The following is a 25513-nucleotide window of genomic DNA, read 5'->3' as shown; positions in this document are numbered from 1 at the left end:
ATGCACAGTGGGTCACAGCTCTTGGTCCCAGTACCACTCTCAGCCCACCATGGGCAACTGCTGAGTCTAATCAAAATCCAGGGTTTGACAGTGTGATTTGTGCTACTTGTGACAAACTGGAGTTTCTGCCTTTATTTCATCTAATAGTGTGATTCCAATGGAAAATGCAATCATCCAGCTGTGTCTGTGAGATGTCAATATGAGGTTTATTTTAACCCAGTGGCAATATTAATCAGTAGGTGGCTGATAAATGAGACTGTTGCACCTGTTGGCTTATTGAGTATGAACAATGACCCTTCGCTGGCTAGGCCAGCATTTATTGCTCATCCCTTATTGCCCTTAGGGAGGTGATGTGTATTTCTCCCATAGCCCACAGGACACAGTATGTGAAATCCTGAACTGCCATCATTTTATGTTCATTCCTCCTCCATAGCTGTCTGAAGATGCCATTTCCCGATTACTGGTTATCGAGCAGCACTCCCATTCGGAACCTCTGGACACCGTGGAGGAATTAACGCATTGTCCACTCTGATGTAAGTCTAGGAAACTTTCCACTACCTTTTCTGTGAAGAAATGCTTCCTAACGTCACCCCTGCAGTCTGCACTGATATTCCTGTTAACGACAATCTTCTACTTCAATATGTAATGCAGGGAACCTCCCGAGGTGTTCAGGTGCTATTTCTCTGAACAGCAGTGCATGCAATGTAATAGGGCTCTCAAAATAAATCTTTGGGCAGCACGGTGGCGCAGTGGGTTAGCACTGCGGCCTCACGGCGCCGAGGGCCCAGAATCGATCCTGGCTCTGGGTTACTGTCCGTGTGGAGTTTGCACATTCTCCCTGTGTTTGCATGGATTTCACCCCCACAACCCAAAGATGTGCAGGGTAGGTGGATTGGCCACGCTAAATTGCCCCTTCATTGGAAAAAATTAATTGGGTACTTGAAATTTATTTAAAAATAAAATAAAATAAATAAATAAATCTTGCAGGTCCCACCATCAGAGGCTGTGTTGTCGAAGAAGAGTATTGTCCGAAATCAATTTTATATGTAAAGGATGGACTGGTTGCTGCTTTAATCATAGTATTTTGGAGTTCACGGTGGTTCGTTAACCTTAATATTAATCCAGTAGTACATTTGGTGAGGTTTTTGTTTGCAATTTGTAGTGCTACACATGAACTGATTGTGGATTGATTACTGCTTTAACTACAGTGGTGTCATTAGGAAGCACATATCACTGCTGGGCAGCACGGTGGCACAGTGATGAGGATTCTGCCTCACGGCGCCGAGGTCCCAGGTTCGATTCTAGCTCTGGTCACTGTCTGTGTGGAGTTTGCACATTCTCCCCGTGTCTGCGTGGGTTTCGCCCCCACAATCCAAATATGTGCAGGGTAGGTGGATTGGCCATGCTAAATTGCCCCTTAAGTGGAAAAAAATGAATTGGGTACTCTAAATTTATTTTTAAAAATGGAAGCATATATCACTTAAGGTAGTTATTAATCCATAGGTTAACCGCAAAGAATAATTTCTAGAAATAGTTCACAGTGGCACAGTGGTTAGCACTGCTGCTTAACAGCCCAACTGATCTGAATTCAAGGTCTTGGGTGACTGTCTGTGTGGAGTCTGCACGTTCTCCCTGTGCCTGCAGGGTTTCCTCCGGGTGCTCCGGTTTCCTCCTACAGTCCAAAGATGGGCACAGTAAGCAGTCTTACAACACCAGGTTAAAGTCCAACAGGTTTGTTTCAAATCACTAGCTTTCAGAGCACTGCTCCTTCCTCAGGTGAATGAAGAGGTAGGTTCCAGAAACATATATATAGACAAAGTCAAAGATGCAAGATGATACTTTGAATGCGAGCATTTGCAGGTAATTAAGTCTTTACAAATCCAGAGAGAGGGGTAATCCCAGGTTAGAGGTGTGAATTGTCTCAAACCAGGACAGTTGGTAGGAATTCGCAAGCCCAGGCCAGATGGTGGGTGTTGAATGGAATGTGACATGAATCCAAGGTCCCGGTTGAGGCCGCACTCATGTGTGCGGAACTTGGCTATAAATTTCTACTCGGCGATTCTGCGTTGTCGCACGTCCTGAAGGCTGACTTGGAGAACGCTTACCCGGAGATCAGAGGCTGAATGCCCTTGACTGCTGAAGTGTTCCCCAACTGGAAGGGAACATTCCTGCCTGGCGATTGTCACGCGATGTCCGTTCATCCATTGTTGCGACTCAGCCAACGTTGTCTACCTCATACGCTGCAGGAAAGGATGTCCCGAAGCGTGGTACATTGGCGAGACCATGCAGACGCTGCGACAACTGTGAACGGACATCGCGTGACAATCACCAGGCAGGAATGTTCCCTTCCAGCCGGGGAACACTTCAGCAGTTAGGGCATTCAGAAACCTCTGGCCAATGGTTCCGCACACATGAATCCGGTCTCAACCGGGACCTTGGATTCATGTCGCATTACATTCACCCCCACCATTTGGCCTGGGCTTGCAAAATCCTACCAACTGTTCAGTGAACACACGGGTACTCACACTCCCGGGTTCAATGAACACACAGGTGCTCACACTCCCGGGTTCAGTGAACACACGGGTACTCACACTCCCGGGTTCAGTGAACACACGGATACTCACACTCCCGGGTTCAGTGAACACACGGGACTCACACACCCGGGTTCAGTGAACACACGGGAGCTCACACTCCCGGGTTCAGTGAACACACGGGTACTCACACTCCCGGGTTCAATGAACACACAGGTGCTCACACTCCCGGGTTCAGTGCACACACGGGACTCACACTCCCGGATTCAGTGAACACACGGGTGCTCACACTCCCGGATTCAGTGAACACACGGGACTGCACTCCCGGGTTCAGTGAACACACGGGTGCTCACACTCCCGGGTTCAGTGAACACACGGGTGCTCACACTCCTGGGTTCAGTGAACACACGGGGCTCTCACACCCTCGTTCAGTGAACACACGGGTACTCACACTCCGGGCTTCAGTGAACACACGGGACTCACACTCCCGGATTCAGTGAATACACGGGTGCTCACAGTCCCGGGTTCAGTGAACACATGGGTCCACACACTCATGGGTTCAGTGAACACACGGGTGCTCACAGTCCCGGGTTACGTGAACACACGGGTGCTCACACTCCCGGGATCAGTGAACACACGGGACTCACACTCCCGGGTTCAGTGAACACACGGGACTCACACTCCCGGGTTCAGTGAACACACGGGGGTCACTCTCCCGGGTTCAGTGAACACACTGGGGTCACTCTCCCGGGTTAAGTGAACACACGGGGCTCGCACTCCCGGGTTCAATGAACACACGAGGGTCACTCTCCCGGGTTCAGTGAACACACGGGGCTCGCACTCTCGGGTTCAGTGAACACACGGGGGTCACTCTCCCGGGTTCAGTGAACACAAGGGGCTCGCACTCCCGGGTTCAGTGAGCACACGGGGCTCACACTCCCGGGTTCAGTGAACACGCGGGTACTCACACTCCCGGGTTCAGTGAACACACGGGGCTCACTCTCCCGGGTTCAGTGAACACACGGGGCTCACACTCCCAGGTTCAGTGAACACACGGGGCTCGCACACCTGGGTTCAGTGAATAGATGGGACTCACACTCCCGGGATCAGTGAACACACGGGGCTCGCACACCCGGGTTCAGTGAACACACGGGGCTCACACTCCCGGGTTCAGTGAGCACGCGGGGCTCGCACACCCGGGTTCATTGAACACACGGGACTCGCACTCCCGGGTTCAGTGAACACACGGGGCTCGCACTCCCAGGTTCAGTGAACACGCGGGACTCGCACACCCGGGTTCAGTGAACACACAGGGCTCACTCTCCCGGGTTCAGTGAACACACGGGACTTGCACACCCAGGTTCAGTGAACACATGGGGCGCACACTCCCGGGTTCAGTGAACACGCGGGTGCTCACACTCCCGGGTTCAGTGAACACACGGGACTTGCACACCCAGGTTCAGTGAACACACAGGGCTCACTCTCCCGGGTTCAGTGAACACACGGGTGCTCACACTCCCAGGTTCAGTGAACACACGGGTACTCACACTCCCGGGTTCAGTCAACACACGGGGCTCACACTCCCAGGTTCAGTGAACACACGGGACTTGCACACCCAGGTTCAGTGAACACACAGGGCTCACTCCCCCGGGTTCAGTGATCACACTTGGCTCACTCTCCCGGGTTCAGTCAACACACGGGGTGCTCACACTCCCGGGTTCAGTGAACACGTGGGGTGCTCACACTCCCGGGTTCAGTGAACATGTGGGGTGCTCACACTCCCGGGTTCAGTGCACACTCGGGGTGCTCACACTCCCACGATCAAAGAACATGTGGTGTGCTCACCATCCTGGGTCAGTGAACACGCTGGGTGCTCACATACCTGTGTCAGTGAACACGCAGAGTGCTCACACTCCTGTGTCAGTGAACACGCTGGGTGCTCACATTCCTGTGTCAGTGAACACGCAGAGTGCTCACACTCCTGTGTCAGTGAACACGCGGGGTGCTCACATTCCTGTGTCAGTGAACGTGCTGGGTGCTCACACTCCTGTGTCAGTGAACACGCGGGTGCTCACACTCCTGGGTCAATGAACACGCGGGGTGCTCACACTCCTGGGTCAGTGAACACGCGGGGTGCTCACACTCCTGTGTCAGTGAACGTGCTGGGTGCTCACACTCCTGGGTCAGTGAACACGTGGGGTGCTCACACTCCTGTGTCAGTGAACACGCGGGGTGCTCACACTCCTGGGTCAGTGAACACACGGGTGCTCACATTCCTGTGTCAGTGAACACGCGGGGTGCTCACAGTCCTGTGCCAGTGAACACGCGGGGTGCTCACAGTCCTGTGTCAGTGAACACACGGGGTGCTCACACTCCTGTGTCAGTGAACACACGGGGTGCTCACATTCCTGGGTCAGTGAACACACGGGTGCTCACACTCCTGTGTCAGTGAACGTGCTGGGTGCTCACATTCCTGGGTCAGTGAACACGCGGGGTGCTCAGTCCTGTGTCAGTGAACACGCGGGGTGCTCACACTCCTGGGTCAGTGAACACGCGGGGTGCTCACACTCCTGGGTCAGTGAACACACTGGGTGCTCACATTCCTGGGTCAGTGAACACGCGGGGTGCTCACACTCCTGGGTCAGTGAACACACGGGGTGCTCACATTCCTGGGTCAGTGAACACGCGGGGTGCTCACACTCCTGGGTCATTGAACACGCGGGGTGCTCACACTCCTGTGTCAGTGAACACGCGGGGTGCTCACATTCCTGTGTCAGTGAACACGCTGTGTGCTCACACTCCTGTGTCAGTGAACTCGCGGGGTGTTCACACTCCTCGGTCAGTGAACGCGCTGGGTGCTCACACTCCTGTGTCAGTGAACACGCTGGGTGCTCACACTCCTGGGTCAGTAAACGCGCTGGGTGCTCACACTCCTGTGTCAGTGAATACACGGGGTGCTCACACTCCTGTGTCAGTGAACATGCTGGGTGCTCACATTCCTGTGTCAGTGAACACGCGGGGTGCTCACACTCCTGTGTCAGTGAACACGCGGGGTGCTCACATTCCTGGGTCAGTGAACACGCAGGGTGCTCACACTCCTGTGTCAGTGAACATGCGGGGTGCTCACATTCCTGTGTCAGTGAACACGCGGGGTGCTCACACTCCTGTGACATGTGAACACGCGGGGTGCTCACACTCCTGTGTCAGTGAACACGCGGGGTGCTCACATTCCTGGGTCAGTGAACACGCGGGGTGCTCACATTCCTGGGTCAGTGAACACACGGGGTGTTCACAGTCCTGGGTCAGTGAACACGCGGGGTGCTCACATTCCTGGGTCAGTGAACATGCTGGGTGCTCAGTCCTGGGTCAGTGAACACGCGGGGTGCTCACAGTCCTGGGTCAGTGAACACGCGGGTGCTCACACTCCTGGGTCAGTGAACACGCGGGGTGCTCACACTCCTGGGTCAGTGAACATGCTGGGTGCTCACAATCCTGGGTCAGTGAACACGTGGGGTGCTCACACTCCTGCGTCAATGAACACAGGGGTGCTCACATTCCTGGGTCAGTGAACACACGGGTGCTCACACTCATGTGTCAGTGAACACACGGGTGCTCACATTCCTGGGTCAGTGAACACGCGGGGTGCTCACATTCCTGGGTCAGTGAACACGCGGGGTGCTCACATTCCTGGGTCAGTGAACACGTGGGTGCTCACAGTCCTGGGTCAGTGAACACGCGGGGTGCTCACAGTCCTGGGTCAGTGAACACACGGGTGCTCACAGTCCTGCGTCAGTGAACACGTGGGGTGTTCACATTCCTTGGTCAGTGAACACGCTGGGTGCTCACACTCCTGTGTCAGTGAACACGCGGGGTGCTCACACTCCTGGGTCAGTGAACATGCTGGGTGCTCACACTCCTGTGTCAGTGAACATGTGGGGTGCTCACATTCCTGGGTCAGTGAACACGCTGGGTGCTCACACTCCTGTGTCAGTGTGAACACGCGGTGTGCTCACATTCCTGGGTCAGTGAACATGCTGGGTGCTCACAGTCCTGGGTCAGTGAACACGCTGGGTGCTCACACTTCTGTGTCAGTGAACAAGCGGGGTGCTCACATTCCTGCGTCAGTGAACACGCTGGGTGCTCACAGTCCTGTGTCAGTGAACACGCGGGGTGCTCACAGTCCTGTGTCAGTGAACACGCGGGGTGCTCACAGTCCTGTGTCAGTGAACACGCTGGGTGCTCACACTCCTGGGTCAGTGAATGTGCTGGATGCTCACACCTGTGTCAGTTAACGTGCTTGGTGCTCACACTCCTGTGTCAGTGAACACGCGGGGTGCTCACACTCCTGGGTCAGTGAACACCTGGGGTGCTCACACTCCTGGGTCAGTGAACACGCTGGGTGCTAACACACTGGGTGCTCCCACTTCTTTCAGTGAACAAGCGGGTTGCCTTCACTCACAGGATCAGTGGATGCACAGGGTTCTCACACTCACAGGATCAGTGGATGCACGAGGTTCTCACACTCACAGGATCAGTGGATACACGGGGTTCTCACACTCACAGGATCAGTGGTTCACGGGGTTCTCACACTCACAGGATCAGTGGATGCAGGGGGTTCTCACACTCACAGGATCAGTGGATGCACAGGGTTCTCACATTCACAGGATCAGTGGATACATGGCTTTCTCACACTCACCGGATCAGTGGTGCACGGGGTTCTCACACTCACAGGATCAGTGGTGCTCACACTATTGTTTTCAGGTAAGAAGTGGTGAGGTCATGGCGGGATTTCTACATGAACATCAGAATTTTAAAATCAAGTGGATGGGAGAGGTGGCAGGTTTGGGAGGTGAAATATCATAGAAATTTCATAGAATTTACAGTGCAGAAGGAGGCCATTCGGCCCATCGCATCTACATCGTCCCTTGGAAAGAACACCCCACTTAAGCACACATCTCCACCCCATCCCCGTAACCCAGTAACCCAACCTAACCTTTTTGGACACGAAGGGCAATTTATCATGGCCAATCCACCTAATCTGCACATCTTTGAACTGTGGGAGGAAAGCGGATCACCCGGAGGAAACCCACGCAGACACGGTTAGACACCGCACAGACTATGACACAAGCTGGGAATCGAACCCGGGTCTCTGGCGCTGTGAAGAAACAGTGCTAACCACTGTGCTACTGTGCCACCCATAGCGAAGGTACGAGCCTAGAGGACCCAAGGAAATTTGGCAAATTAGATCCAGAATTGGCTGACTGGCAGGAAGCAGAGGGTGATGGTCAAGGGGGGTTTTCTGACTGGAAGCCTGTGTCCAGTGGGGTCCCACAGTGATCAGTGCTCGGGCCTTGCCATTTGTGGTTTACATAAATGATTTAGATATGAATGTATGCGAGTTGATTAGTAAGTTCGCAAATGATACGAAAATTGGTGGGATGGTAAATAGTGAGGAGGATAGCCTTGGATTACAGAAGGATATAGACGGGCTGGTCGGATGGGCTGATCAGTGGCAAATGGAATTCAATCTGGATAAGTGTGAGGTGATGCACTTGGGCAGAACAAACACTGGAAAAGAATACATGATGAACGACAGGACCCTGGGAAGCTCCAGGGATCAGCGGGACCTTGGTGTGCATGTACACCCATCCCTTAAAGTAGCAGGGCAGGGGGACACAGTGGTTGAGCAGGTATATGGTAAACTTGTCTTTATCAGCCGGGGCATAGAGTTTAAGAGTAGGGAGGTTATGCTGAAACTGTATAAAATGTTTGTTTGGCCATAGCTAGAGTATTGTGTGCAATTCTGGAATCCACACTATAGGAGGGATAACAATGGGAGGGGTGCAAAGGAGATTTATCAGGATGGTGCCTGGGCTGGAGAGTTTGAGTTATGAAGAGAGATTGGATAGACTGGGGTTAATTTATTTGGAACAGAGGAGACTGAATGGGGGACACGAGTGAGATGTATAAAATTATGAGGGGCATTGATAGAGTAGACAGGAAGAAACCTTTCCCCTTTGGTGGCGGGGTCATTGACCAGGGGGCTTGGATTTATGGTAAGAGGCAGGAGGTTGAGAGAAAACTTTTTCACCCAGAGAGTGGGAGGAGTCTGGAACCCCCTGCCTGAAAAGGTGGTGCAGGCAGAGACGCTCATAACATTTAAGTATTTAGATGTGCTTTCTAGACGGGCTGGAGTACCCGAGGTTAGGGGAGGGGGACAGGGCTACACTAAGGAGTGATAGTGGAGCAGGAGATAAAAGATGCGATTAGGAGAATGCAGTCAGGGAAAGTGGCAGGGCCAGATGGCTTTCCGGTGGAATATTATAAAAAGATTCAAGGAGAAGCTGGCACCCCGGATGGTGGGGATGTTTGAGGAGCCGATAGGGAAGGGGGTGTTACCACAAACGTTGGGGCAGGCATCGATTTCACTGTTGCTTAAAAAAGATAAGGATCCAACAGTGTGGGTCGTATAGGCCCATATCACTTTTAAACGTGGACGCAAACGTATTGGCGAAGGTACTGGCAGGTAGGCTGCAGGAGTGCCTCCCGAAGGGGATAGGTGAAGATCAGACGGGGTTCATGAGAGGGAGGCAGCTCTTTTCGGACATGAGGAGAGTTTTGAACATGGTTATGGTACCGGTGGAGGGGAAGGAAACAGAGATGGTTGTGACACTGGACGCTGAGAAGGCGTTCGACCGGGTAGAATGGGGATACTTGATGGCAGGTCTGGAGCGGTTTGTGATTGGACCCAGATTTGTGGACTGGGTAAAGCTACTATATAAGGAGCGGAGGGCAAGTGTCCGCACAAATAACATCAGCTCAGGATACTTTCCTCTCCACCGTGGGGCTAGGCAGGGATGTCCAATGTCCCCTCTGCTCTTTGCATTCGCGATTGAGCCGTTGGCCATCACATTATGACATTCGGGGGTATGGAAAGGAATAGTGAGGGGAGGGGGGGATAGAGCATAGGGTGTCCATATATGCCGATGACTTGTTGTTATACGTGTCGGAACTGAATGTGTCAATAGGGGGAATATTGGAGCTGCTTCGGGTGTTTGCGTCTTTCTCGGGGTACAAATGAAATCTCAACAAGAGTGAGTATTATGTGGTGTCTCGGCCGGGGGTGGGGGGGCTGCCATTCCGTAGGGCAGGGACTCATTTTAGATACCTGGGGGTACAGGTTGCCCGGGAGTTGGGGGAGGGGGGCTCGGGGGGCTCCGTAGGTACAACATTTCTAGTTCGGTAGGGAGAGTGAAAGATGATCTGGCAAGGTGGGATGGTCTCCTTCTGTCACTGGCGGGTCGGGTACAGGCGGTTAAAATTAACGTGCTGCCGCAATTTCTGTTTATTTTCCAATGCCTGCCGACTTTTCTGCAAAGGCATTTTTCAGAGAGATTGAGGAAAGGATTACCTCGTTCATATGGGGAGGGAAGGTGGCCAGAGTTAGAAAGGTGTTGCTACAGAGGGGAAGGCAGGCAGGGGGTTTGGGCCTTCCGAACCTGATGTATTATTACTGGGTGGCGAATGTGGAGAAGGTGCAGAGAAGGGTCAGAGGGGTTGATTCCCAGTGGGTCAGAATGGAAGAGAGTTTGTGCAGGGGGTTAGAATTGAAGGAGCTAGCAACACTGCAGCTCCCGATAGCCCCGGGGAAATGCTCAGGGAGTCCGGTAATAATTGCTTCATTGAGAATTTGGAGGCAGTTTCGCCAACACTTCGGGTTGGGGCAAAGTCATGGGAAATGCCGATTCGGGGGAACCACAGATCTGAGCCAGGAAAGTGGGATGGAAATTTTCGGAAATGGGAGGAGAAGGGGATTAAGACACTAAAAGATTTGTTTCTTGGGGGTCGGTTGGCAGGATTGAAGGAGCTGGGAACGAATTATGGGCTGGAGCAGGGGGAAATGTTTAGATACATGCAGGTTCGAGATTTTGCCAGGAAGGAGATACAGAGCTTTGCTGGAGGAGGTGCTGACGACAGGGGGACTGGAGAAGGGGGTAGTGTCGGCGGTTTACGGGGCTATTTTGGAAGAGGAGAAGGAACCACTGGAAGGGATCAAAGCAAAGTGGGAAGAAGAGTTGGGAGAGGGTATGGAGGAGGGATTCTGTTGTGCGGTGCTCCGGAGAGTGAACGCCTCCACCTCGTGCACGAGGTTGGGGCTGATACAGCTGAAGGTGGTATATGGAGCACACCTCACAAGGGCGAGGATGAGCCGGCTGTTTGAGGGGGTAGAAGATATGTGTGAACGTTGCGGGGGGGGCCCCCGCAAATCACGTTCATATGTTTTGGTCCTGTCCAAAGCTAGAGGATTACTGGAAGGAGGTTTTTTGGGTAATCTCTGAAGTGGTGCACGTGAAACTGGACCTGGGCCTCCCGGGTGGCCATATTAGGGGTGTCGGACCAGCCGAGGTTGGAAACAGGTGCGGATGCAGATGGTGTAGCCTTCGCTTCGTTGATCGCCCGAAGGCGGATCCTGATGGAACTTAGAGCAACCTCTCCACCCTGTATCCTGGCGTGGCGGGGGGGACCTGTTGGAATTCTTGACTCTTGAGAAGGTTAAGTTTGAACTGAGGGGAAGGATGGAGGGATTCTACAATTCATGGGCGTTATTCATTATGCACTTTTGAGAATTGGATCACATCGAACATTAGGGGGGTTGGGGGCTGGGATGGTTGAGGGGAGGGGGACTGTATGTATTAATGGTGACTATGGGTGATTCCTGATTCCCTCTTGTCATTTGTTTATGTTAACATGCGGGCTAATGTTTGGGGGGTTGGTGGGAGGATGGGATCGTTGTTATTGATTTGGGGCTTGACATTATATTCGTTACTGCTTATTGTTTATTGTTGGGTGCAAATTTGGGAGAAAATGTGAAAATGGAGAATAAAAATATATATATTTTTTAAGTATTTAGATGTGCACTTGTAATGCAAAGGCATACAAGGCTATAAGCCAGGTGCTGGGAAATGTGATTAGAATAGTTAGGTGGTTGTTTTGACCGGCGGGGATGCGGTGGACCGAAGGGCCTTTTCTGTGCTATAGACATCTGTGACTTTACGATAGTTACTTGTTGGAGCTGCACTCATCCAGCCAAAGTAGATAGTATTCCATCACGCCCCTGACTTGTGCTTTGTAGATGGTGGACAGGTTTTGGGGAGTGGAGAGGTTGAGTTATTTGCTGTAGAGGTCTTGCAGCCACAGTATTTATATGGTTAGTCTGGTCCAGTTTTTGGTTATTAATGACCCTCAGGATATTGACAATGGAGATTCAGCGATTGAAATGTCAATTCACTCGTGCCCAACCTAAGCCAGGTGGTCATAAACTAATCCTCACCACCCACCCCCCATGTCGGGGTAAAATCTGGAACCCTCTGCAAGAACCTGGCTGCTGGTCAGATGAGGTGGCGAGGGATGGCCTGCTTTTGAGGCTGTGGTTAAAGAAGTTAATAAACTGACTCAAAAGGGTTTTCCTTCAACCTGCCTCAGTGCAGCATGGCTGGGAATGACCCTGGACTGGATGATGAAGATTAGCTCCTTAAGCCAGGTCACGTCCCACAGATAAATTCTCCTGTCATTGGGATTATTGTTATTTCAAACATAGTTTTAACTGTGGGGCAGCTCCATTTTGAAGGGCTCCGTGGATCCTGCTTTTTCCAGTAGACTGTTTTCATTAAGTGAAATTGGTTAGCGGGAACGAAACAACACAGAAGGAGGCCATTCAGTCTATATTGCCAGTGCCATCTTTTTGAAAGATTCCTTCCACTCCTCTGCTTGTTCTCTTGGCTCTGCAAGTTACGTGGCAGCATTACAAAACAATGTTATTTTAATTTACTTAGTGTATTACGCTGTTCCTTTTGTCTCAGACCTGTATTGTTAACCCCACTTTCCTCTTCTGGCCAATATTTATCTCTTGGCCAGTATCACTAAAGGTGATAGGTCATTTGGATCTGAAACTTTAAGTCTGTTTCTCTCTGCAGATACTGCCAGATCTGCTGAGTTTATCCAGCATTTTCTGTTTTTATATTGCTAAACCTGATACTGTTTGTGGCCCTTTGCTCTGTGCACTGTCACATTTCCCTGCATTACAAGAATAACTATGTTTCAAAAGTGCTTCATTGGCTCTAAAGCATTTTGGGATAGCCTGAATGCATGAAAGGCGCTATATAAATGTAAGTTCTTTGCTTCTCTACAGTTGCTACCTGACCAGCTGAGTATTTACCGCATCTTTACTTTATATTTACAACATGCACAGTATTTTGCTTTCTATTCGCAAGTAATGTTTCCTCAGCCTCAAACCTGCGGTAACACCTGACCTGGCACTGCTTGATGCTGACATCGGTGTTCAAAAATAAGAAGGGGCCTTATTCTGTCACTAACATAAACCTACTTTCACATTGCAAAAAATAAGGTGCATCGTTTGCCAAGTCCCTCCACTGGCATTAATTGGGCACCGCAGCATTTTAGTGTGCCATTTTCACTTTCCAATTACCTTTGTAAAGACGGTCCACCTAATAGGATGATCCAGATTTTCCTGATTGATTAAGTAGCATCATAAAAGCTGTTGTGAATGTCAGCAGGTGTAACAATTTCACAATTTAAAAAAACGTGAAAATCAAAGTTGTTGACGCTGTCGGGCTCAGGGATAGATTATCTTCATAAATTGTTCCCATTGCTACTTATAAGACACTAATTCTGGCTAAGGAAGAGCAGTGATTTGATTTGAAGAAAGAGGGATCCACCAGTGTCACGTTCCATCATTCTTGAACCTAGTATTTCACTGGTATGTCTCCCTCTGCAGTCCCACAGATAAGAAAACTGTGAACCCTGCCGGACTTGCTGAACCTTGCGAGTCCTGCAAGACCTTTGCGGTATCGCTGGGTGTAGCTGTAGCCTCTGCTATTTTCCAAGTTTGACAATAGGCATGCATTTTAATTCCGGGTTCTGCATAATTCAGTCCTGACGAAAGGTCGTCAACCCGAACCACTAATTTGTTTTTCTCTCCCCACAGATGCTGCCTATCTTGCTGAGCATTTCCAGCATTTTTTATTTTTATATCAGATATCTAGCATCCACACCTCTTGTTACAATTCAGCAACTGTCCAACATTATCCCTTTCTACATGAACATGGTGCCAGTTATTGGTTCTGGTCTACTGCGATGTTATTGGAATATAGGGGCAACTAGACAAAAGAAAGATCTCAGTCCATCGAGTTCCATATACCACCCTGGTAGTAACATGGTCCAATGTTAATAGAATTCCTACAGTGCAGAAGGAGGCCATTCTGCCCATTGAATCTGCACCGACCCTCTGAAGGAGCACCCAACCTAGGCCCACTCCCCCGCCCTATCCCCGTAACCCTATAACCCCACCTAACTTACACATCTCTGAATACTAAGGGACAATTTAGCATGGCCAATCCACCTAACCTGAACTTCTTTAGGCTGTGGGACGAAACCGGAGCACCCGGAGGAAACCCACACAGACAAAGGAGAACGTACAAACTCCACACAGGCAGTCACGCAAGGCCGGAATTGAACTGGTGCTGTGAGGCAGCAGTGCTAACCACTGTATCACCATGGTGTCCTTAAATGGAGTTGGTGTCTAATCATAGAAATCAACTCTTATCACTTAGTCTCCAACAAACCCAGACATGATGCAAGAATAACACCCCAGTGACGGAGAACTGTTTCGCCCAAGCATGCTGGACCTACCACACGTCATGTCTCAAATTGTTTCATATATTCCAAAATGTTATTTTTGGAAAGGATGTGATTTAAATTGCATTATTTACGAACCATTACTAACTGCTTCCATTGTCTTCTGTCCCTTGGATTGACCGTTCACTCACAAAGATACTGGGCGGCATTTTACAGTCCTTCCCGCCGGTGAGACTTTCCAATCCTGCCAGTCAATGGACTATTGAGCGCCTCGCTACATTTTCCGGTCCCACTCCTGCCATGAAATCCTGCCCCATCAAAGGCATCCGATTCTGTTGTTCTATGAAAGGTGGATACAGTCGTTTGTCACATCATCTAAAAGGGAATAGATGACATGGTTTGTCATTTAGTCCCTTTTAGAATTCTAATCATATCACCTCCCAACCATCTGTTTCCTGGTGGGAACATCTCCAGTTTACAAAATTGCTCCCAATGATCCAATCTCTCCACCCCCTCAATCATTCTAATTGTTCCCTTCTGTATCCTTTCAACAGCTGCTATTTGTATTGTAGCAACCAGAACTGTTACAGTATTCAAAGTGTGGGTTGCACCAATGATTTATAAAGTGGCAGAGTTATCTCGCTGATTCAGCTCTCAATATGTACCTTTCACTACATCCCAACACCTGATTTGCAATGTTGACTCACCTCTGAGCATGAATGAATGATTCCAGTCTCTTTGCCCTCTGTGCAGTAACTTGACTCTATCTCTCACTCACGGTGATGAAGCTAAGCTCTGCTGTTTATGCTGTTCCTCCATGAACTACAGTGGGAGATCTCCTACAGAACAGTTCGGAGTCCAAGCCAAAAAAATGAGGACTGAAATTTAAGTACACAAGGTCTCAATGAAGAGTTGAAAAAGGGATTATTATTAAGTATTGCCCTCCTTTTTCAAAGAGGTGCGACCATATGCAATTAGTTCAGAAATTCAATTTTTTTAAATGTCCAGATAAACAATGAAGTATAACCATTATGTTTGAAATAATTTGCCTTTTTTGCCCCAGTTTAGGGATGGAGGCAGAGACTCCAGCCCAAAGTGAAGCTGTGTCACGTCCCTTGGCAGACCACTGTGACTATCTGATGGACTCCATTGATGCTCAACTCAGCCAACTGCAGGTAAATCAGAGGCTAAATTGTCTCCATCTTTAAGTCATACTTTGTCTGAAGCTACCCTTGTGGGTAACCAAGGGGTGACTTCTATTGACCGTTTCCCAGTGAGAGTCCTTGGGTTGCTTCCTGCTTCAGTTATTATGTACTTTTCTCGGTCGGCCTCTGATATTGAGAATTAATTCAACCTGGAATGATGACAATTAGACTTTCTGACTTCATCTCGAATCAGATCTGTTCAGGATGAGGTTTTCCTTCCCCAAACTTATTTTGTCTTTTATAATTCGCTCCTGCGATGAGCTGCAAGCAGCAAACATTCTCAGGTCAGCTGCAGACTGAACTGCTCCATTCTGGGTACCAGTAATAGAGTTGGCCAGCGACTTCCGGGTGTGGCTATGCCGAGGTAGGTCGCACGTTCGGCAACTCCCGCCGGGAACGGACTTTTCGGCTCTCCAGAGGGGCCCCAATGGAAATTGTTCGATGGTTTCCAGTGTGGGAAGGTGACAGCAAGGTCCCCCCGACATTATATGGATTGGACCAGGAGTGGAGTGGTTAAAAAAGTGATCCTGGTGCAGCGAAAAGTGCGAGGGAGGAAACGCAAGATGGCGGCGGGTGGAGACCAAGCAGCACGGGCGCAGTGGTCGCAGGAGCAGCAGGAGTTTCTTAAACGCTGCTTTGAAGAGCTGAAGACAGAAATGCTGGCGCCAATGAAGGCGGCGATTGAGAAACTTGTGGAGACCCAGAAGGCCCAAGGGGCGGCGATCCGGGAGGTGCGAAAAAAGCCTCGGAGAACGAGGATGAGATCTTGGGCCTGGCGGTGAAGGTGGAGGCGCACGAGGCGCTGCATAAGAGATGGGCAGAAAAATTAGAGGACCTGGAGAATAGGTCGAAGAGGAAGAATCTTCGAATTCTAGGTCTCCCTGAAGGAGTTGAGGGGCCCGATGCCGGGGGATATATGAGCACGATGCTCAATTCGCTGATGGGCGCGGGAGCTTTTCCGAGGCCCCTGGAGCTAGATGGGGCTCACCGGGTCCTGGAAAGGAGACCCAAGGCCAACGAGCCGCCAAGGGCTGTAGTGGTGAGGTTCCGCCGCTTTATGGACAGAGAGTGTGTCCTGAGATGGGCCAAAAAAGAGCGGAGCAGCAGGTGGGAGAACTGGAACCAGGACTGGAGTGTGGAGGTGGCTAAGAAGAGGGCTGGTTTTAACCGGGCTAAGGCAGTGCTCCATCGGAAGGGGGTGAAATTCGGGATGCTGCAGCCAGTGCGATTGTGGGTCACGTTCCAAGATCGGCACCACTATTTTGAAACGCCCGATGAGGCATGGAACTTTCTACAAACTGAAAAGTTGGACTCAAATTGAGGGTTGGTCGTGGGGGGATGTTTACTGTGTTTATTGCATTTGGGGAATGTTCTCTGGGTTTGAGTGCTGGGTGGGGATGGGTGAATGGATTTGATGTGGGGGCTGTGGGAGAGTGTGGGCGTCGGTGTTGGAGGGGCAGGGCCCCACGGAGGAAGAGGGGGAGTGGAGGCGCGGGGATGGGGAGTTGGGGTAAGGCCGCAAAAAGGAGCTGCGCCAGAGGGGGTGGGGCCGGCTCAGGAAAGCGTGGGCTTTTTCCCGTGGTAGAGACGGATGGGGGTGGGGCCGGGGGGGGGGGGGGGGGGGGTGCTGGAGAGGAGCGCACACTGACTGCCAAGGGATGGGGGGATTCTCACACTGGGGGGGGGGGGGTCGATGGAATGGCGGGAGAGGCCGGGGTCAGCAGGAGTCAGCTGACTTACGGGTGTGTCATGGGGGGGAAGCAAAATGGCTAGATGTGGATCTAGCGGGGGGGAGGGGGGATGGGGGGAACAGGGTTGCTACTGCATTGGCCAAAAGGGAGCTGGAAGTAGGAGAGGTCGTCGGGGCGGGGGTCCGCCGCCTGGGGGACTGGAGGGTGCGGGAGGCGCGGGCACGTGGCTGGCCTAGAAAAGGAGGTGGCTAGTCGGCGGGGGGGGGGGGGGGGGGGGGGGGGGGGGCGGCGGCGAGTAGCCCCCCAATCCGGCTGATAACTTGGAATGTGAGGGGCCTGAATGGGCCGGCCAAGAGGGCCCGGGTGTTCGCGCACTTTAAGGGACTGAAGGCAGACGTGGTTATGCTCCAGGAGACACATCTGAAGGTGGCAGATCAGGTTAGGCTTCGAAAGGGATGGGTAGGGCAGGTCTTTCATTCAGGGCTGGATGCGAAGAACAGAGGGGTTGCAATACTGGTGGGGAAGCGGGTGTCGTTTGAGGCAATGAATATTGTAGTGGATAATGGAGGTCGATATGTGATGGTGAGCGGTAGGTTGCAGGGGGTGTGGGTGGTACTGGTGAATGTATATGCCCCGAATGGGGTGATGCCGGATTTATGAACCGCATGCTGGGTCGGATTCCGGATCTGGAGGTACGAAGTTTGATAATGGGGGGGGGGACTTCAACACGGTGCTGGACCCAGCACTGGACCGGTCTAGGTCCAGGACGGGTAAGAGGCCGGCTGCGGCCAAGGTGCTCAGGGGGTTTATGGACCAGATGGGGGGAGTGGATCCATGGAGGTTTGTCAGGCCGCTGGCCAGGGAATTTTCTTTCTTTTCCCATGTCCATAGAGCCTAGTCCCGGATAGATTTTTTCATTTTGAGTAGGGCGCTAATCCCGAAAGTGGAGGGAACGGAATATTCGGCCATAGCCATCTCGAACCACACCCCGCATTGGGTGGAGCTGGAATTGGGGGAGGAGAGGGACCAGCGCCCGCTGTGGCGCCTTGATGTGGGACTATTGGCGGATGAGGAGGTGTGCGGGCGGGTGCGGGGGTGCATTGAAAGATATTTGGAGGCCAACGACAATGGGGAGGTGCAGGTGGGGGTAGTCTGGGAGGCGCTGAAGGCCGTGGTCAGGGGAGAGCTAATCTCCATTAGGGCCCACAGGGAGAAGAGAGAGGGGAGGGAGACGGAGAGGTTGGTGGGGGAAATTGTAAGGGTGGACAGGAGTTATGCTGAGGCCCCCGAGGAGGGGCTACTCAGGGAGAGACGGAACCTCCAGATGGAGTTTGACCTGTTGACCACAGGGAAAGCAGAGGCACAGTGGAGGAAAGCGCAGGGGGCGACGTATGAGTATGGGGAGAAGGCGAGTCGGATGCTGGCACACCAGCTTCGTAAGAGGGAGGCAGCGAGGGAGATTGGTGGAGTTAAGGATAGGGGGGGAATACGGTGCGGAGTGCGGTGAGAATAAACAAGGTATTTAGGGACTTCTATGGGGATCTGGACAGGTCTGAGCCCCCAGCGGGGGAGGAGGGAATGCGACAATTATTAGATCAGCTGAGGTTCCCGAGGGTGGAGGAGCAGGAGGTGGCTGGTTTGGGGCGCCGATTGGGCTGGAGGAGCTGGTTAAAGGATTGGGGAGCATGCAGGTGGGGTAGGCTCCGGGGCCGGATGGGTTCCCGGTTGAATTCTACAGGAAATACGTGGACCTGCTGGGCCCGTTGCTAGTGAGGACTTTCAATAAGGCGAGGGAGGGGGGGCCCTTGCCCCCAACAACGTCTAGGGCACTGATTTCTTTGATCCTGAAGCGGGACAAGGATCCACTGCAATGTGGATCGTATAGACCGATCCTGCTCCTCAATGTTGATGCTAAGTTGCTGGAAAAGGTGCTGGCTACGAGAATTGAGGACTGTGTCCCGGGGGTGATTCATGAGGACCAGACGGGATTTGTGAAGGGTAGGCAATTAAATACAAATGTGCGGAGACTCCTCAATGTGATTATGATGCCCCCGGTGGAGGGGGAAGCGGAGGTAGTGGCAGCTATGGAAGCGGTGAAGGCCTTTGACTGGGTGGAGTGGGAGTATCTTTGGGAAGTGTTGCGGAGGGTTGGGTTCGGGGAGTGGTTCATCAGCTGGGTCAGGCTGCTATATAGAGCCCCGGTGGCGAGTGTGGCTACGAATCGGCGGAGGTCGCAGTACTTTCGGCTGTACCGGGGGACGAGGCAGGGGTGCCCTCTGTCCCCCTTGTTGTTTGCACTGGTAATTGAGCCTCTGGCCATGGCACTAAGGGAGTCCAGGAAATGGAGGGGATTGGTCCGGGGGGGAGAGGAACACCGGGTGTCGTTGTATGCTGATGACCTGTTGTTGTATGTTGCGGATCCAGTGGAGGGGATGGCGGAGGTCATGCGGATCCTTAGGGAGTTTGGGGGCTTTTCGGGGTATAAACTCAACGTAGGGAAGAGTGAGCTCTTTGTGGTGGATTCAGGGGACCAGGGAAGGGGGATAGACGAGGGCGGAAAGGAGCTTTCGGTACCTAGGGAGCCAAGTAGCTAGGAGTTGGGAGGCCCTGCACAAGCTCAATTTGACGCGGTTGGTGGAGCAGATGGAGGAGGATTTTAAAAGATGGGATATGCTGCCACTCTCACTAGCGGGTAGGGTGCAGTCGGTCAAAATGACGGTCCTCCCGAGGTTTCTCTTTGTGTTCCAGTGCCTTCCCATTATGATCCCTGAGGCCTTTTTCAAACGGGTAAGTAGGAGCATCATGGGTTTTGTGTGGGCAAATAAGACCCCGAGGGTGAAGAGAGTGTTTCTGGAGCGTAGCAGGGACAGGGGGGGGAATGGCGCTGCCGAATTTGTGTGGCTATTATTGGGCTGCCAATGTGGCGATGATCCATAAGTGGGTAATGGAGGGAGAGGGGGCGGCGTGGAAGAGGTTCGAGATGGTGTCCTGTGTGGGCACGAGCCTGAGGGCGCTGGCGACGGCACCGCTGCCGCTCTCGCCGACAAGGTACACCACGAGTCCGGTGGTGGCGGCGACGTTGAAGATCTGGGGGCAGTGGAGGCAACATAGGGGCGAGGTGGGAGCCTTGGTTTGGTCCCCGATTCGGGAGAATCATCGGTTCGTCCCGGGAAGGATGGATGGGGGTTTCGGAGCTGGCATCGGGCAGGGATTAGAAGAATGGGGGACCTGTTCATCGATGGGACGTTTGCGAACCTAGGGGCGCTGGAGGAGAAGTTTGGGTTACCCCCGGGAAACGCTTTCAGGTACATGCAAGTGAGGGCATTTGTGAGGCGGCAGGTGAGGGAATTCTCGCTGCTCCCGGCACAGGGGATTCAGGACAGGGTGATTTCGGGTGTATGGGTTGGAGAAGGCAAAGTTTCAGCGATTTACCAGGAGCTGAAGGAAGAGGAGGAGGCCTCGGTGGAGGAGTTAAAGGGCAAATGGGAGGAGGAACTGGGGGAGGAGATAGATGAGGGTCTGTGGGCTGATGCCCTGAGTAGGGTTAATTCTTCCTCCTCTTGCGCCAGGCTCAGCCTAATACAGTTCAAAGTTACTCACAGAGTGCATATGACAGGGGGGAGGTTGAGTGGGTTCTTTGGGGTGGAGGACAGATGTGGGAGGTGCTCTGGAAGCCCGGCAAATCACGTCCATATGTTCTGGTCGTGCCCGGCACTGGATGGGTTTTGGAGGAGTTTTGCGAGGACTATGTCCAAGATGGTGAAAGCCCGGGTCAAGCCGAGCTGGGGGTTGGCACTATTTGGGGTAACGGACGAGCCGGGAGTGCAGGAGGCGAAAGAGGCCGGTATTCTGGCCTTTGCGTCCCTGGTAGCCCGGCGGAGGATTTTGCTATTATGGAAAGATGCGAAACCCCCTAGTGTGGAAGCTTGGATCAATGACATAGCAGGGTTCATCAAGCTAGAGAGGATAAAGTTTGCCTTGCGAGGGTCTGTGCAGGGGTTCTTCAGGCAGTGGCAACCGTTCCTAGACTATCTCACGGAGCGTTAGGAGGAGGTCAGCAGCAGCAGCAGCCCAGGGGCGGGAGGGGGGGGGGCGCTTGCGGGGGCTTCCCTATTGGTGCTTTTAAATGTCATATGGGGGGTTATTGTATATGGGGGAAATCCAATGTATAATTTTTGTATAATTTTTGATTGTAGTGTTCTTGTTTCTGTTTCTTTCTTTTTGTTGGGGGGGGGGGTTTGTTGAAAATCTGTTGAAAATTTTGAATAAATCTATATTTTTTTTTTAATTGATTTGGCCAGTTTGTTGGGAAAGATGCTACAGCCCCTCAGTCTGAGCCCCCTCAATCTGGGAGTACACCGTATTTAAACTACCCTCACGACCAAGTCATGCTAATGATGGAGTGGTTTACTCCTGCTATTGTAATGGTGATAATGATCCTCATCCTCTTATGTGATCCTTTCATATAGGTTTCCATATTAACCAATCATGGACAGCCAGCAACAAACAGCTTGACTGAGAGTTCCTCCTTCAGGAGCACAACAAGACTGTCGAGAAGGACAGGTGAGGCAGTCAGTCCTTGTCTCTAAATGTGCCAGACATGTGCTCTTCAGGGGTGGTGCCGGTGACTATCTTGTCGTCAAGGTAGACCAGCACATTGGAAATCCCTTGCAGGAGGTTTTCCATCATATTCTGGGTAATAGCACAAGCTGGCACAATGGCAAATGGTATTTCCGTGTCCTGAAACACACCCTTGTGGGTATGTATTGTGGTGAACCTCTGAGACTCTTCGTCCAATTCTGATTGTAGGTATGCATGGCGAAGATCTAATTTGGAGTAGGTGAGGCCTCCCGCTAGCTTGGCGTAGAGATCTTTGATCCTGGGGATCGGGTAACTATCCACCTGGTCAGCCTGATTTATGGTTAACTCGTAGTCCCCACAGATACTTATGGATTGATCCGGCTTGAGGACGGGGACTATGGGGGCCGTCCACTCGGAGAACTGAACCAGTTTGATTATGTCCGGTTCTTTTAATCCCAGCTTCAGCTTTCTGACGCAGGACACAGGGAACTGGTCTAGCTCGAAAGAATTTGGGTTTTGAATCCGGATTGATATAAATTTTGGCTTTGATTCCTTTAATCTGGCCTAGTTCGCTGTGAAAATCACCCTCGTATCTTTACAGGACATCTTGAATGACACCATTGGATATTTTATAAAAATCCAGCCAATTCGGTTTGATTTGCTGGAAGCAATCCCTTCCCATCAGGCTGGGTCTGTGCCCTTCAAGGGTAGATGGGCCTCTTGCTCTTTATAAGCCACTGGTGTGTTGGTGGTCCCAAGGATTTTCAGGCTTTCCCAGTGCAAGTGGAAAGCTTGGCTGTGGTGCTGCTCACATTTAAAGTTTGAGCTCCGTCATGAATATACTTTACGGGGCGGCACGGTGGCGCAGTGGTTAGAATGATGCCAAAGTCCCAGGTTTGATCCTGGCTCTGGGTCACTGTCTGTGTGGAGCTTGCACATTCTCCCCGTGTTTGCGTGGGTTTCGCCCCCCACAACCCAAAAGATGTGCAGGGTAGGTGGATTGGCCACGCTAAATTGCCCCTTAATTGGAAAAAATGAATTGGGTGCTCTAAATTTATTAAAAATAAATGAATATGAGTTCGGGTGCGGCTATGCAGAGCTAGGTCGCATGTTCGGTAGCTCCCGCTTGGAACGGACTTTTGGGCTCTTTTGCAGGGCCCCCACGGCATTTGTTTGACATTTCCCGGTGTGGCAAGAAGACTGCAGCATTCCCCTGACAGTGTCCCCCAGGAGTGTTGTGTCTTTTGGCTGCCAGGCCCGGCAGAAGCAGTAGAAGATTTGGCTGCAACAGGATAAACAGCATTTGCAGCAGTTTGCAGCATGCAAGCGGGGGAAGGGCAAGCTTAAAGCTGCAAACTGACCTGAGGACCTTTATCAAAAGTGAATTCTAACAGCAGAGGGAACAACTGTGAAAAGATCTCACCAGGGCCATTGAAGAAGCGGGGACGAGGCTTCCGGTGGCGGCCATGGAGGAGTAGGTCACGCATTCGGCAGCTCCCGTCTGGAGCCGACTCTCAGACCTTTTTCATGAGTTTCCATGGACATTTTGGGGCAGATTGGTGAAGCGAACACTGCCAAAAGGATTCCCTCTCAAGACTTTTGGGCTCTTTTCAGGGCCCCCAAGGGCACTTTTTTGACGTTTCCCGGTGTGGGAAGGAGTTAATAATAGTTCCCCGTCAGTACATGGCTTTAACTAGGAGCGGGGTGACAAAAAAGGTGGTGCTGGACTAGAAGAAGGGAGGGAAGAAGGACAAAATGGCGGCGGGCGGAGACCAGGCAGCGTGGAGGCAGTGGGCGGAGGAGCAACAGGAGGGTATCCAGCGCTGCCTCAGAGAGATTAAAAAGGACCTGCTAGAGCCGATGAAGGCTTCTATTGATAAGCTGCTGGAGACACAGACGGCCCAGGGGGTGGCGATCCAAGAGGCTCAACAAAAGATCTTTGACAAGGAGGACGAGATCTTAGTCCTGGCGGTAAAGGTGGAGGCGCACGAGGCGCTCCACAAGAAATGGCAGGAGCGGTTCGAGGAGATGGAGAATCGGTCGAGGCGGAAGAATCTGCGGATTCTGGGCCTCCCGGAGGGGCTGGAGGGGCCGGACGTGGGGGCCTATGTGGTCACCATGCTGAACTCGCTGATGGGAGCAGGGTCCTTCCAGGGGCCCCTGGAGCTGGAACGGGCCCATAGAGTGCTGGCGAGGAAGCCCAAGGCTAACGAGCCTCCGCGGGCGGTGCTGGCGCGGTTCCATCGGTTCGTCGATCGGGAGTGTGTGCTCAGGTGGGCCAAGAAGGAGAGGAGCAGCTGGTGGGAGAACGCGGAGGTTCGGATATATCAGGACTGGAGTGCGGAGGTGGCGAAGAGGAGGGCCGAGTACAATCGGGCAAAGGCGGTGCTGCACAGGAAGGGGGTGAAGTTTGGCATGTTGCAGCCGGCGCGATTGTGGGTTACCTACAAGGATCGGCACCATTATTTTGAGTCTCCGGAGCAGGCGTAGGCCTTTGTTCAGGCCGAGAAGCTGGACACAGACTGAGGGTCGGGATGGGCGATTGGGGACTGCGGTGGATATGTTATGCCTATTTTTGGTTCGGCCTTTGCATTGTTTTGGGTTTCTTTCTCTCTGTGTTTTTCTCTTTCGGGTTGGGGAGGGTGGATGGGGCGGGTTGGGCACTGTTTTGGTTGGTGGCATGGCCTGGTAGGTGGAGAGCGTGGGATTTTTTTCCCGCGCCGAAGACTGGGGGGGGGGGGGGGGGGGGGGGACCGGGGCGAGGAAGCAAGGATTGTTTCCCGCGCTTAGAACGGAGGGGGAGAGCCTTTGAATGGGGAGCGGGAGAGGAGGGTGTACCACACAATGGGAGGAGTCGAAGGGGAGGCGGGAGTGGCCGGGGTCAGCAGGAGTCAGCTGACTTGCGGAAGTGCAATGGGGGGAGTAAACCAGCTAGGATGGGTCCTAGCCGGGGGGGTGGGGGGGGGTGGGTGGGGGGGAATCGAGTTGCTGCTGCTAAGATCAAGGAGGAGCTGGAGCGAGTGGGGTGGGTCAAGACGGGGGTATGCCGCTGTGGGGAACGGGCCGGGAGTGGGGTGCGGGCGCGTGGCTGGCCGAAGAGGGGTCATGGCTAGTCGACGGGGAGGGGGCGGGTAGCCCCCTAATCCGGCTGATAACCTGGAATGTAAGGGACTGAATGGGCCGGTTAAGCGGGCCCGCGTGTTCGCGCACCTGAAGGGGCTCAAGGCGGATGTGGTTATGCTCCAGGAGACACACCTGAAGGTGGCAGACCAGGTAAGACTGAGGAAAGGGTGGGTAGGTCAGGTGTTTCACTCGGGGTTAGATGCCAAAATTCGAGGGGTGGCGATCTGGGTGGGAAAGAAGATGTTATTTGAGGCGTCGAGCATTGTGGCAAATAATGGCGGTAGGTACATAATGGTAAGTGGTAAGTTGCAGGGAGAGAGGGTGGTACTGGTCAATGTGTATGCTCCGAACTGGGACGATGCGGGTTTTATGCGGCGTATGTTGAGTCGGATCCCAGACTTGGAAGTGGGGGGCCTGATAATGGGAGGAGACTTTAACACGGTGTTGGATCCTGCACTGGATCGCTCCAGGTCTCGGACGGGTAGGAAGATGGCGGCGGCTATAGTGTTGAGGGGATTTATGGACCAAATGGGAGGGGTGGACCCTTGGAGATTTGCAAGACCGGGGGCTAGGGAATTTTCATTCTTCTCACATGTCCATAAGGCTTATTCTCGAATCGACTTTTTCATTTTGAGTAGGGCGCTGATAGCGAGAGTAGAGGATACCGAGTATTCGGCAATAGCCATTTCGGACCACGCCCCGCATTGGGTGGACTTGGAGATGGGGG

The 25513-nt window shown here is 52.4% G+C and overlaps 1 protein-coding gene across 1 annotated transcript in view; it reads left to right on the top strand.

Moving 5' to 3' along the window:
* The window catches only part of LOC140409629 (uncharacterized), a 135042-nt gene that overhangs the window by 17810 nt on the left and 91719 nt on the right, over positions 1 to 25513 (top strand). Inside the window, exons 2-4 of the mRNA XM_072497967.1 lie at positions 434 to 533; positions 15250 to 15361; positions 21552 to 21645. Of these exons, the coding sequence (XP_072354068.1) occupies positions 15257 to 15361; positions 21552 to 21645 (199 nt within the window). The 5' untranslated portion in view covers positions 434 to 533; positions 15250 to 15256. The remainder of the gene's footprint in view (positions 1 to 433; positions 534 to 15249; positions 15362 to 21551; positions 21646 to 25513) is intronic.

Source organism: Scyliorhinus torazame, chromosome 1, assembly GCF_047496885.1.
Source record: "Scyliorhinus torazame isolate Kashiwa2021f chromosome 1, sScyTor2.1, whole genome shotgun sequence".
In the NCBI taxonomy this organism is placed as follows: domain Eukaryota; kingdom Metazoa; phylum Chordata; class Chondrichthyes; order Carcharhiniformes; family Scyliorhinidae; genus Scyliorhinus; species Scyliorhinus torazame.
The sequence above is the reverse complement of the archived record's forward strand: the minus strand, read 5'-3'. Positions and strand labels throughout refer to the sequence as shown.